The sequence below is a fragment of the Tupaia chinensis genome, unplaced genomic scaffold (assembly GCF_000334495.1).
Source record: "Tupaia chinensis unplaced genomic scaffold, TupChi_1.0 Scaffold146584_1, whole genome shotgun sequence".
Classification (NCBI taxonomy): domain Eukaryota; kingdom Metazoa; phylum Chordata; class Mammalia; order Scandentia; family Tupaiidae; genus Tupaia; species Tupaia belangeri.
In genome coordinates, this window is record NW_006206439.1 from 228,296 (window position 1) to 241,844 (window position 13,549).

Sequence of the window (13,549 nt, forward strand, 5' to 3'; positions counted from 1 at the left end):
TGGCTTAAAACCCACACCGGGCGTGTGTGCGTGCGTGCCCAAGATCCCAAGAGGAGAATGGAAGAGAAGGGATTGCAGCGTGGTCATCCCCCCTGGGGGGTGATTTCTCACTTTTTGTCTCTATGTCTCTCTCTGTCTGGTGAGCGCAAAACAAACAAACAAACAAACAAACAAACAAACCATAACTAACATCATAATGAATGGGGAAAGGCTGAAAGCTTTTCCACTAAAAATTGGTACAAGACAAGGCTTCCACTTCCTCCAATATAGTGCTGGAAGTCCTAGTTAATTGGTGGCTTGCTTTCTCACTTCCTCTCTCTCTCACTCTCACCCTCTGTCTCTCTCTTGTCAAACTAAAAAAATAAATGAATGAATAAATAAAATAAAATAAATAATTATTAAAAAAAAAAAAAAAGATCCTGCAGTGGGAAGTGTGGGAGGAAGGAGCGCCATCTACTGGGGGCAGGAGGGTGGGAGCATGCGGAGGAGACTACCATCAGCCTCCAGTAAGAGTCAGGAAACAAGCTGACTAGGAAAAGCTGGTGGGAATGCTGGGCTCTGGGAAGACCCAGTTGACAGTGGTGACCACAAATTCCCAAGGAACTGACTGGCCTGGCCTGCGACTCTCTCCAGCAATGACCGCTGTCTGGGGAGCAGGGCAAGAGAGGACAGATAAGGAGGGTCTTCAGCGGCTGAGGTGCTGTTAGTTGGATACAACCGAAGGGTAGAAGGATTGACGTGTAGGGTATTGGCACCAGAGACAAACGATCTTTCTCTCAATATAAATTAAGATGGCGGCTTCTGTCCTCTAATCTGAGAGAACAGGGAGAAGTAGGGAAAAAGTTAAAGGCTCAGAGGGTCTAAAGAAGCTAAGGATGGCATTAGGAACTGACTGTGTTTCCAGAAAATTCATAGATGGTGGCCCTAACCCCCACTGGGATGGTACTTGGGGATGAGACTGTTGGAAATGAACTAGGGGTAGATTAGGTTATGAGGGTGGGGCCCTCAAAATGGAATTAGTGGCCTTCGAAGAAGAGGAAGAGAAATTCCTTTCTCTCTCCACATGCACACGCTGAGAAAAGACCACGTGAGGGCGCAGAGAGAAGGCACCACCCGTAAGCCAGAAGAACCCAGAGAACCCTCACCAGAACCCAGTCATGCTGGCACGCTTACATTCTTAGGGCTGCCAGAAATCCAAGAAAATAAAAGTCTAGTTTTAAACCTCCTAGTCTACGGTATTTAGATGTGATAGTCTGAGCTAAAGAGATGGGAATAATGGAGCCACCACGCCAGAAGGATGGACGCTGTGGTCAGAGAGCGAGCTGTCCAGTTACCCACTCATCTCCTCGTATGTATGCCACTGTTGGGATTTTGGAGGTGGAGATGGGGTTTCTTGAGATGGATGATGCCAGGAGCTAGGGTGCAAGGAAAAACCATGAAACAGGCAGCAGAATTTTACATGAATGAGGCTGTCTGATCTGGAGGTCAAGAGGTGGGAGCAAGGGTCAGCAAGTGGTGGTGGTGGGTAAGGTGCTGGATTCCCACATGGCCAACTGTAGTTCAAATCCCAGACCTGGCTGCTTGCTTTCTCCTTTTCTCTCTCTCTCTCCCACATGTGGCCTATAGGAAATGAAACAAAACACCCCAATAATAATAAATAAAATTAAATATATAATTATTTAAAAAAGAGGTTGGAAAAAGGAAGAGAATGCCAGATCTCCACCCAATGAGGCTTTGGCAAGTGGGAGGGGCCATGATGGCCAAGACGTGGCCCTGCTCCGGGCTTCTTTGCTATGAGAAAAGGCATGATCCGAGGAAGAGGCGGGAGATGGAATGCCCTTCCATTGGCCTTTCTGCTGGGTCTGGAGCCACAGCTCCAGAAACACGAGGTTGTGCCTGTGGGTCAGTGGAGTTGGGAAACATGGAAGAGGTGGGATGTCTAAGGCTTTGAACAGCAAAGTAGAGAACATGGGGTCTTTTTATAAAACACTTTTGTCATAGAACATGTACGCTCACCAGAGAGAGACAGAGAGAGAGAAAGTGAGACATCACTCTGGGGGGCTGGGCTACGCTGTGATCCATTCTCCTGCACTCTCCTCTCAGGGTTTGGGACACGTATGCCCGTGAGCCCAGGGTTTCTCGTCTCTGGGTCTGGGACTCCAACCAGAGCTGTCTATGTGGAATCCAGCACCTTAACTAGCCCTCTACCTGCTGGCCAGAGGATACAAGGTCTTAATCTCACGGGTCCCTCGTGGGAGGCAGCCTCCAGGCCTAGAGGCCAATGGCAGACCCATCTGCGTGCCCAAGATCTAGAGAGGAGAATGGAGGAGAAGGGACTGTGGTGTGGCCATTCCCCCGGGGAGTGATTTCTCGCTTCTTGTCTCTCTGTCTCTCTCTGTCTGGCGAGCGCACACGCCCTATAGCAAAAACCTCTCAAAAAATAAATAAATAAATAAATAAATAAATAAAAGAAGAAAAAGAAAATTTGTGGGTTTTATTGCCTTCAGAACAAAATCCAAGATTCAGGACGTGGGTTTGCAAGCACCCCCTGGCATTCTCGTCCCAGTGGCAGTATCTCCCCATCATAGTCCTCGCTCTCCTGCACCCCCCACCTGCCTTCTCAGCTGGCCTCTGGCACACACTAGACACCTGTGGGCCATGAGGCCCTGCACGCTCACACGCTGGGCCTGCCACCTGTGTCACCACCACGGTGTCCTCACCTCTTCACTAATGGCACTCCTCATAAGGGAGCGGTTTGACAGCAGCAGATGAACTGTGGGTCTCTGGCCCAGCAGGGAGAGCAAGTGACGTGGGCCTTCCGTGGCTGCTCAGTGGGTGGGTGAATAGACAAGCGGGTGAGGCCACGCCCGGTGTGTGGGGCCACGCCTGGAGTCTCAGCTCTGTTCTGCCTGGCCCTGAACTGGGGGTGTCGGGGTGGGCTATCGTCCCTCTTTTCTGGGACTTTGGGGGCACAGAGCTGGGCCTGTTTACCTTTCATGCCCAACCGGGGCACCCAAGAGGATTCGTGTAGTGAGGCCTGTGAAATCCCACTCTAAAACGGAAAGGCTGAGGCCAGAGTAGGAGCACCCCTGCCCCTGAGGCCGGAGGTCTGTGGCCTGCACCAGCTCCATGGAGTCAACCAGTGAGCCATGGCCCACTACTGCCGTGTCCCCCAAATCGGGCTGTGTTCAGTAACGCCCCTTGGAGGACAGCCGTGGCCGCGCACGGGCAAGGCCTCCTTTCTGTCCTGCGACTCAAGGCAGAGCCAAGATCAGGCCCGTAAACCCTCCCCTTCGGGGCCCAGAGGTCTCGGCCGCTGCCCTCCCACCAGCAACCACTAAAAGAAATCTCCCCATTAACCAGAACGAGCCATCTGACACTGAAATCCACCCAGACAGAAATGCTTCTCTCCAGCTGTCCACGGTCCCTCAACAAAGACAAGGAAACAAGGGAACGTCTGCTAAGACCCACCCGAGGGCACTCGCGCGTCCCTGGGTTTATGCTTGTGTCAGTACAGGGCCCGTCTAAGTCCTTCCCAGCAATGACGATCGTTCTGCCGTGGAAGGAGCAAGCGTCCAGGTCTTGCCGTCAGCGTTGAGATGGCCGTCTCCCCACTCTGTCCAGGTACCTCTCATATCTCGGCGGAGTCAGCCTGGTGACGCCTGTTGGGTGCCCCTGGAGGAGCTCAGCTCAGGACCCCGTGAACGGTACTCAGTGGGGAGCTCGCTAGCACTTCCGCCATCCCTTCGAGGTGGAGGACCATGAGGAAGAAAGACCCACCTTTTCTAGAGAAGGACCTGGCTTTACAGGAAAGTTGGTCCAGGGCCCTCCAGCCCCTCCAGGCTCCATAGAGCAAGCAGGCGCCAGGGAGGGATCGTTCAAAGCACTGTTCTTAGGGACCGGGGTGCCGTGAGGAGGCAGGAGGTGGGCTGGAGTGCAGGAAGGGCAATGGCCGGGCTGGCTCTCCCACCGTGCGGTGGCACCAAGATGTCATGCCCTGGTGGCCGAGAGCTGCTGGGAAGCGTAGCCTGGCTGGAGGCAGTGAGCGGAGGCCACCCCAGAGGGCTGACTTCTAAGGTGGGATGCCAGCAGGGAGGGAGGCCATGGGGAACAGGGGGCGGGAGCTGCTGAGGCCCCAGGAGGTGGCTGGGAGTTCCCTGCTCCCAGTAAGGGACAGCACGGGCCCGGGAGGACCTCTGGACAACACGAGTGTGCCCCTGTGGCAAAGCCAGCCTGTAGAGGCCTGTCAAAATGCACCACCTGGGGCCAGCCCCATGGCTTGGTGGTTAGGGGAGCCCGATCCCACATGGCTGACCTTGCGGTTCGAATCCCCCTCCCTTCGCAACTTGAATAAAACAAGCGTATGTGCGTGTGCTTGCCCAAAATCTCGAAAGGAGGGGGAAAAGGCGAACAGCTTGCCCCACTGGGAGTGCCTTCTCGCTCTCCCCCTCTCTCTGGCAAGTTCACAACAACAACAAAAAAAGTCCTGACTGCGTGAACCTAGGTGCACCTGAGAAGACTACAGTCACTGGGAGCTACGCATACAGCCTGCGGCCCTTTTCCTTCGCCCCGGCTGGGCCCCAGGAGCCCACAGATAGCAGTGTGAAGGGCTGGGGCAGGAGGGGACAGAGCAAACCCACCCTCCCCCACTGCTGCCACACGCATGTCAGGCGTGCGCTGAGGGAGGTGGCTAAAAGGGCTCTTGAGGAGCGTGTGTGGAGCGAAGCTTTGACTTCGCCTAACAGTCTTCTCTCGGAGGATGGAGTGTTCCATGAACACGCCTTAGCCCGAGGGCCTGGGCTTTGTCTTCACCCACAACTCTTCCCTCTGTCTGCCCAGCAAGGCACGACTTGGTCCCTCCCCTCCCTCCTGCTCTCACTACTTGGGAAGCCCTGAGTGTCTGTTCCGGGCTGGACTGTGTTTTGTGGGCAGGGGGAGACCTATGTCTCCCAAGACTGCCAGAGAACCAGCACGAGACTCTCACACAGACAGGGGGCTGGGGTGGGGGCTCTGGGGATGAGGACGGTGAAAGAGGGCAGGAGTCCTGGGCTGGACTGTGTTTTGTGGGCAGGGGGAGACCTATGTCTCCCAAGACTGCCAGAGAACCAGCACGAGACTCTCACACAGACAGGGGGCTGGGGTGGGGGCTCTGGGGATGAGAACGGTGAAAGAGGGCAGGAGTCCTTGTTCTCGGTGCTCCTGGGGTAGGCTCTGAGGGCTGGCTAGGGCCGGGGCCAGTCGTGGCGTGCTGCCTCCGTGTTGAGGCTGGTCTCGCCCCTGCATCCTCGTGGGCCCTAGCCAAATCCAGAGGGAGGTTTGGGCAGCCCTCCCTGCTGCGGCTGGTCTGGCTCTTCGAGACCAGTTAGAACTGCGTGCTGCTGACAAACGCCAGCCCGGGGCTGGGCGCTCTGCTTGTGGCCTCAGATTCCTTTTCTGGAGGTGCTGACTTCGGGGACCTGGAGGGGGAGGAAGGCTGTCACCAACTGCCCAGGAATTGGTCCCCTCACCATCCTCCTCCCCAAAGTAGGGAAAATCTATCCCAAAGCCAATCGGCTGCCTGGGGCTCCAGAGGGCCTTGAGGGAACAACGTCCCCATGGGGAGGTGGAGGCCTGGCCTCCGAGAGGGGTGCTGATGCGAGGCCCAGGTCCTGGCTTCAGGGCAGCAGGCGGCTCACCGTGGGTGGGGCCCCTGCTCCAGGTCCTCCAGGGTGTCCTTCAGGCCCTGCCCACGTGTCTCTGGCAGCAGGGCACACAGGAGGCCCACCACAATGGGGAGGCTGCCGTAGATGAGCATCGGCAGGGCCGCGTGGTACTCGGCCAGCAGGATTACCAGGGGGGTGATGATGCCTCCGATCCTCGAGAAGACGCCCACCAGCCCCATGCCGGTCTGCCTGGGGGAGGCAGGACAAGCTGAGCAGACCGGGCCTCCACGCCAGGCCACAGCTCCACGTAGCACATACTCTGGGACCCCCAACTGTGGCCTCCAAAGGCCGGCAGGGTCTCCACCTCACCCAACCCACCCTGCACCCTGCTCAGCCTGCTCCTCCTGGCTCCAGCCACTCTGCCTGTCGAGTCTCGGGTCAAAGGCTGCACCTCTCTTGGGACCAGCAGTTAGCATAATGGCTATGTCACTGGCCTCCCATGTAGCCAACTGCGGTTCGAGTCCCGAACCCGGTGGCTTAGACTCATGCCAGGCACATGTGTGTGCATGCCCAAGATCCCAAGAGGAGAATGGAGGAGAAGGGATTGCGGTGTGGCCATCTTCCCTGGGGGGGGTGATTTCTCCCTTTCTGTCTCTCTGTCTCTCTCTGTCTTTCTGGCGAGCGCATGTGCCCTATAGCAAAAACCTCTCCAAAAAAAAAAAAAACCTCCCGGCCACCTCCACCCCAACCTGGTGTCCCATCTCTTGGGCCATTCACCTTAGACTCACCCTAAATATTCCCTGTCCTGACCAGGCCAGGGGCATGGCCTACAGCTCTGTCTGTCCCCCGCCAGCCTGGACATGCATTTCTGTTGCCCGAGGCCCTGTCCAGCCCTGCTTCCCCAGATTGGTGGTGAGGGTGGACGAGGGAGGGCCCAGCTCAGGGTCGCAGGAGCAGAGAGCCAGCCCTTACCGGATGATGGTGGGGAAGAGCTCGGCAGAGTACACGTAGGAGATGGTGAAGCCAGACGCTGTGGCGAACTTCCCCACCACAGCCAGCACGGTGACCACCACGGGCAGATCTGGCGGAGGACGTCGGTCAACCCCATGGTGGTAGAGGGCCCACCACTGAGGCCCTGGCGCCGCCCTGTCCACCCAAACACTTTACTCCTCCACGTCCAAGCCCTGAAGGGGGAGCAGGGCCCCGGCTGAGCCCCTGGCAGCGGTGGGTGAGTGTGGGTGGGTGGGGCCGGCTGGCCGAGGTACCTGCTGGGACAAAGATGATGGCGATACACATGAGGCCGCCCAGGACCAGGGTGCCCATCTGGCTCCACTTGCGGCCCAGCTTCTCCATCATGAAGGTGCTGGAGTAGCGGGCGGGCACCTCCACTGCCCCGAAGATGAGCTGCGTCAGGTAGATGTCCAGGCCGAAGTCCCCGACTTGGAGGCTCAGGCCGAAATACCCCAGGCTGTCCACGAACCTGCAGGACGTCCAGGGCCCTGTCACTGCCAGCTCGCGAGGCACCACCGCACCCCAGGGTCTTCTTAGATCACCATCACCGCAGGAGACAACCTGCAGCTCCGGGAGTGTTCCCACCAGGGAGGGCCACTGTCCCGCCACTCCACTGTCACACGCCAGGGAAGGGGCCGCCCTTTGGCTCCATCCCTGGGGGGACAGGGGCATGGTTCTGGGACACTCACCAGACACAGAAGAGAATCAGGGTCACCTTCCGGAGCTGGGGGTACCTAAATAGATCCAGGGCATTCCCCGAGGGGCCTGTCTTCTCTGGGACCAGCTGGGAGGAGGTCAGAGTGAAAGGTCTGTGAGGGTCAGTCTGGGCAGGGCTGGGGCGGGGCGGGGGCAGGGCTGGCCTGGGCCTGGGCCACGTACTTGGTTCAGGAGCTCCGGGGGGAGTTTCCGCCGGTTGACCGAGGCGGCCTTCTGGATCACTTGCTTAGCCTCCTCTACCTTCCCCCGGGTCAGCAGCCACCGAGCAGACTCGGGCAGAGCCCTGCAGTCGGGGACAGGCTGGGAGCAGGGCCCGGAGCCCCTCCAGCCATACTGTGCGTGCAGAACCCCGAGCCCCGGCCTCTTGCCCAGAGCAGCCTCCGACTGGCCCATGAGGTGGACACGGGCGCCCCTCGCCCTGCCACAGCACAGCCCACCCAGGCGGGCCTGCTCCTGCTCATCCCCCCTCACCAGATGTAGAAGAACAGCAGCAGGACCGGCGAGGTGCCGGCGATCTGGAACAACCTCCAGTCGCGGACCAGGTAGGCCAGGCCTGCGAGTGCCATCTGCCCAACGGAGAAGGCGCACTGGGCCAGGACCACGGCCCGGGTCCTCTGCGAGGGTCCCACCCACTCTGCAACTGTGGGGACAGGCGGGCTGAGACGGGGCCGGCCCTATAGCCTGGCACGGGGTCACCCCCCAGATGCCACTATATCAGGGTGATGGCCTCAGTCTCAGCACAGGAAGCCCCGGGGTGACCTCTTGGGGTGCAGGGTGCCAGATGAGAGCTCAACAGGTGGGCCGGCCCCCGCCCCAGGGCCTCACCTGTGGCTGCAGGGCCGGGGCCTCGATACTCACGGAGGGTGACATTGCTGAAGGTGTACCCGGCAACCGCAGTGGCCACAGCGAAGCGCAGGGCCATGTAGAGTTCGAAGTTGGGTACGAAAGCGGTGCCCAGCCCGACAAGGGCGAAGATCAGCAGCTGCAGCAGGATGGTGGCCTTCCGGCCGATCCTGCGGTGACAGAGGGCAGGGCTGTGGACAGGGGCCCTGGGAGTCCGTCTGAGGGGGAAGGAGCAAAGCAGACCTCCCGCCCTGCACGGGGAGCCCCATTCCAGGGTGGGAGCCAGGCCTGGAGCCTGGTGAGGGTGCGGGAGGGCGACACCAAGAGCGTGTGAACTCACGGGGAGTGGCTGGGTCTTACCAGTCACACAGGGGCCCGAAGGTCAAGGCCCCGAGGAGGAGCCCCGACATGTACACGGACTGCGAGGTCTCCTTCAGGTACTTCCGGCCACAAACCAGGTCAAACTGAGGCAGACACGGGCAGACGTGAGCCTGGGACAGCCACGGGGGGCAAGTCCTTCACCCCTAGTCCCCCCCCAAGCTCTCAGGGCAGATGCCCATGGTTCCCAAACTGCATGCCGAGGCACTCACTCCAGGCACCCGGGGGAACTCCCTGAGCACAGCGGAATATTTAAAAATGTGAAGAGAGGGGACCAGCAGATGGCATAACGGTCACATCGCTGGACTCCTGCATGGTCAACCGCAGTTTGAGGTCCCACCCAGCGGCTTAAAAAAACTCACGCCAAAAATCTCGAGAAGAGACTAGAGGAGAAGGGATTGCGGTGTGGCCATCTGCCCTGGAGAGTGATTTCCCGCTTTCTGTCCCTCTCTGTCTCTCCAGTGAGCACATGCACCTTACAGCAAAAACCTCTCAAAAAATACAAAAAAGTTAAGAGAAAGCCAGCAGGTGGCATGGTGGTTAAGGCACTGGACTCCCACATGACTGACTGCAGTTCAAGCCCCAGACCTGGTGGCTTGCTTTCTCACTTCCTCGCTCTCTCTGGTCAAATTAAAATAATAATAATAATAATTAAAGAAATAATTACTGAGGAAAAAACGTGGAGGGAAGTAGAGCCGCACTGAACATTGTCCGCCGTCATACACTAACTGGCCCGGGATAGGCCAAGGTCTCAGTGTAAGATCACAGGGCTTGCTTTTTTCTGTTTGTTTGTTTTTTTGAGAAAGAGATTTTTGTTATAGGGCACATGTGCTTGCCAGAGAAACAGAGAGAAACAGAAAGCGAGAAATCACCCCCTAGGGGGGATGGCCACACCACAATCCCTCCACCTCCATTCTCCTCTCAGGATTTTGGCCACATGTGCACACATGCCCAGTTTGAGGTTTTGTGTGTTTTTATTTTTTTTAGAGGTTTTCGCTATAGGGTGCATGTGCTTGCCAGACAGACAGAGAGAGACAGAGATATAGAAAGCGAGAAATCACCCCCCAGGGGGGATGGCCATGCCGCAATCCCTTCTCCTCCATTCTCCTCTTGGGATCTTGGGCACGCATGCACACGTGCCCGGCATGAGTTTAAGCCACTGGGTCCGGGATGCGAACCATGGTCGATTATGTGGGAGTCCAGCGACATAGCCATTACGCTAGCTGCTGGTCCCCTCAGCATGAGGTTTAAGCCACCAGGTCTGGGATTCAAATCGCGGTCGACTACATGGGAGTCCAGTGACATAACCGTTACGCCATCAGCTGGTTCCCTCCCCTTTTTTTAGTGAGAGATTTTTGCTATGGGAGGGTGCACTTGTCAGAGAGAAAGAAAGTGAGAAATTACTCCCTTCCCCCACCACAGGGCAATGGCCGTGCCATAGTTACTTCTCCTCCATTCTTCTCTTGGGATTTTGGGCACGCACATACAGCCAGCATGAGTTTTAAGCCTCCGGGTCCAGGATTCAAACTGCTGTCAGTCATGCATCCAGCATCTTAACCACCATGCCACCTGCTGGCCCCTTAATGCCATCATGTCTGTGTGAAGCTGTGTTTTGAGTAACTGCCGTGAAACCAAGCAAACACCATGTGAAAATTAATGGGGAACTATGAGTGCTAAGAGAAGACTTGAACGCTCGTGGCTAGCTAACTAACCAATCGCCATCGGTTACATAACTTTTAGCAAGAAATTAACCAACCCATAAGTCACCATTGTACCCGTCTGTCCTTAAGGACAGCTATTAATTTTTAAGATTTCTCACTATCAGTGACAAATGATTAACTGATTGCCCCAGAGAATGAAGTGGGCAGGGGAGGGGACTTGGAATTGTTCTCCTGAGTTCTACCCTGTTTGGTTTTTGTCTAGTGACCACAGGTCGCCTTTGTAATAAGATGTTTTTTAAATTTAGTGATAATAAGGCTGGCCCTTAGCCTAGTTGTTAAGGGAGTCAGATCCCACATGGCCAACCGTGCGTGGTTCAAATTCCAGCTTCCGTGGCTTGAAAAACATGCCAGGCATGTGGGTGTAAGCTCCAAACCCTGACAGGATGGAGAAATGGAGATGAGGTTGTGGCATGATTTTACCCCGACTGAAGGTACTTCTCCTCCGCCCCCATGTCTCTGTCTCTCTCTGGCAAGTGTGTTTCTAGGAATTAAAAAGATAATAAAAGAAAATGTAAAAAGTAAAGGTTGCCAGGCTTTGGAATCAGGATCGAATGGATTTGTGAGAATCTGAGCCTGCTAGCCCATCGGTGTCTTGGTTTCCTCTGAACAAAATTGGGGACAAAATGGGCCAGTAGGTGGCATGGTGTTGGGGTGCTGGATTCCCATGGCTGACCATGGTTGAAGTCCCGGACCCCGTGGCTTGCCAAACCCCATGTGTTGGACCACAGTTTGAATCTTGTCCTGGAAGTTTGAAAATCACACTGGGCACTTGTGCATGTATGCCCGCCCCAAATCCTGGAAGAGAAACAGAGGAGAAGGGATTGCAGCATGGTCACACTCCCATCGGGGATGCTGTCTCCCTCTTCTCTCTTGTTCTCTCTCCATCGAGCACATGTGCCCTTTGGCAATGAAAAAAGAAGAAATAAAGAAAGAGAAAGAAGGGACCAGCAGTTAGTGTAATGGCTATGTCGCTGGACTCCCATGTAGTTGACCGCGGTTCACGTCCCGGATGCAGTGGCTTAAAACTCACGGGCACGTGTGCGTGCGTGCCCAAGATCCCGAGAGGAGAATGGAGGAGAAGGGATTGCAGCGTGGCCATCCCCCCTGCGGGGTGATTTCTCGCTTTCTGTCTCTCTGTCTCTCTCTGTCTGTCTGACGAGTGCACGTACCCTATAGCAAAAACCGCTCAAAAAAAAAAAAAAGAAAAAGAAAGAAAAAAAGAATACTACATATAATATGTAGATATTAAACTTGAAATATTCTAAAATGGATATGAAACTACCTGAGCAATGCAGACAATTTAATGTGCTGTTGTGGGCCATGATGCCATTGGTGGGACATGCCCTGTGAGCGTCTACACAAGCAGTGTCCACCTGAATACGTCCCCCTGCTTTTGACAACTGTGTACTAACAGCTATGCTGGTAGAAAGCCACATCCTCCTGGACTTTCTGACACCACAGGGCAAGAGGATTATGACAAATTATGACCGCTGAGTAGACACAAACAGATGTATTTCTCATCTATTTTTCATTGGGCTCTATTAATTTTTTTTAGAGGTTATTGCTGTAGGGTGTGTGAGCTCACCAGAAAGACACAGAGAGAGAGGCAGAAAGCGAGAAATCATGCCCGAGGGGGGATAGTCATGCCGCAATCCCTTCTCCTCCATTCTCCTCTCGGGATCTTGGGCACGCACACACATGCCCGGTGTGAGTTTAAGTCACCAGGTCTGGGACTCGAACTGCGGTCGACTACATGGGAGTCCAGCGACATAGCCATTATGCCAACTGCTGGTCTGAGTATCTCTATTCTCATTAGAAGAAGTAAAAGAAAGGTGGGTGCGTGAGATAACTCAGTGCCATTCAAAGACTTCTTTCTTGCTTAAAGGGACCCAAGTAGATCTCAGAGATGACCCTATTACTGCTGAAAAACTTACCAAGAACAAACAGAAGCCTATCACTCCAGAGCCTGTGAGAAGCTGGTCCCATGGGCCAGCCAGGTGGTGTGATGGTTGAAGCAGCTGGATCCCACACGGCCAACTGTGAAGTTCAAGTCTCAGACCCAGTGGCTTGAAAAACACACTGGGCATGTGTGTGTGTCTCCAAAATCCCAAGAGGAGAATGGATTGTGGGGCACAGCCATTCCCCTGGGGGTACTTTGTCTCTATATCTCTCTCTCTGTCTCTTTCAAGCAGACGCATGTATCCTATAACAAATTCTAAAAAAAGAAAGGAAAAAAAAAGAAATGAAAGAAAGAAAGAGAGAGAAAAAGAAAAAAAGAGAAAGAAAAAGAAAAAAGAAAGGGGGGGGGGAGCAGCTGCCCAGTGCCTGGAAGGCTATCAAGTGTACGGTGTTCTGCACCCTCAGAGAGGCCTAAAGAACATATTAGACAAAGCAATATGGCCGCCCTGTGCTCCGGAACCGGAGGAGAAGCGCCGGTATGTGCCGCTACGAACATCTCTCCAGACCTCCCCTGCACCTCCGGTGTCAGCACTGTGCTAAAAGCAATGTTTAAATCAAACTTACCATTGGAAATTAGAATTCATTTTTGCAATAAGGACAAATACTCTGCACCTCCCCCCATGCAGTCGTGTGAGACAAGGAGTATGGGTGTGGCACCCCTTCCCTCTTCAATAGCAGTTCTTTTGGCGTCGTTTATCTCCACAGAAGTGAGCAATACAGAATGAACGCACGCATTTATTTTGTTACTTTTCAATCTTTTTTGTTTTTTTTTTTAGGGTTTTGCTACAGGTCGCAAGTGCTCATCTGAGAGAGAAAGAGAGATGGAAAGTAAGAAATCACCCCCCAGTGGGGATGGCCACACCACAATCCCTTCTCCATTCTCCTCCTTGGATTTTGTGCATGGATGCATATGTACAAGTGCTCAGCATGATTTTCAAGCTGCCAGGTCTGGGCCTTGAACCATGGTTGAGCATGTGGGAATCCAGCATGCATATGCACAAGTGCTGGCGTGGTTTTCAAGCCTCTAGGTCTGGGACTTGAATCACGGTCAACCAGGTGGGAGTCCAGCATCTTATCCTTCATGCTACCTGCTGGCCCTGAAAACATTTTTGTTTAAAAGCTAGGTATGTTGGGAACCAGCAGTTAGCATAATGGCTATGTCGCTGGACTCCCACGTAGTCGACCGCGGTTCGCGTCCCGGACCCGGTGGCTTAAAACTCACGCCGGACACGTGTGCGTGTGTGCCCAAGATCCCGAGAGGAGAATGGAGGAGAAGGG

General features: G+C 54.9%; 1 protein-coding gene across 2 annotated transcripts in view; it reads right to left on the bottom strand.

The window, feature by feature from the left end:
* Positions 1 to 5,055: 5,055 nt before the first annotated feature.
* SLC22A13 (solute carrier family 22 member 13) overlaps positions 5,056 to 13,549 on the bottom strand; it is a 12,128-nt gene continuing 3,634 nt past the window's right edge. The window contains exons 2-10 of one of the 2 annotated variants that reach the window (XM_006168950.3): positions 8,574 to 8,677; positions 8,229 to 8,383; positions 7,842 to 8,010; positions 7,533 to 7,653; positions 7,343 to 7,437; positions 6,908 to 7,122; positions 6,615 to 6,723; positions 5,676 to 5,891; positions 5,056 to 5,456 (exon numbers count right to left, since the gene is read on the bottom strand). In XM_006168950.3, the coding sequence (XP_006169012.1) occupies positions 5,363 to 5,456; positions 5,676 to 5,891; positions 6,615 to 6,723; positions 6,908 to 7,122; positions 7,343 to 7,437; positions 7,533 to 7,653; positions 7,842 to 8,010; positions 8,229 to 8,383; positions 8,574 to 8,677 (1,278 nt within the window). In that variant the 3' untranslated portion in view covers positions 5,056 to 5,362. Of the gene's footprint in view, positions 5,457 to 5,675; positions 5,892 to 6,614; positions 6,724 to 6,907; positions 7,123 to 7,342; positions 7,438 to 7,532; positions 7,654 to 7,841; positions 8,011 to 8,228; positions 8,384 to 8,573; positions 8,678 to 13,549 lie in introns of those variants that run through there. The other variant, XM_014584350.2, reaches the window with a different exon arrangement.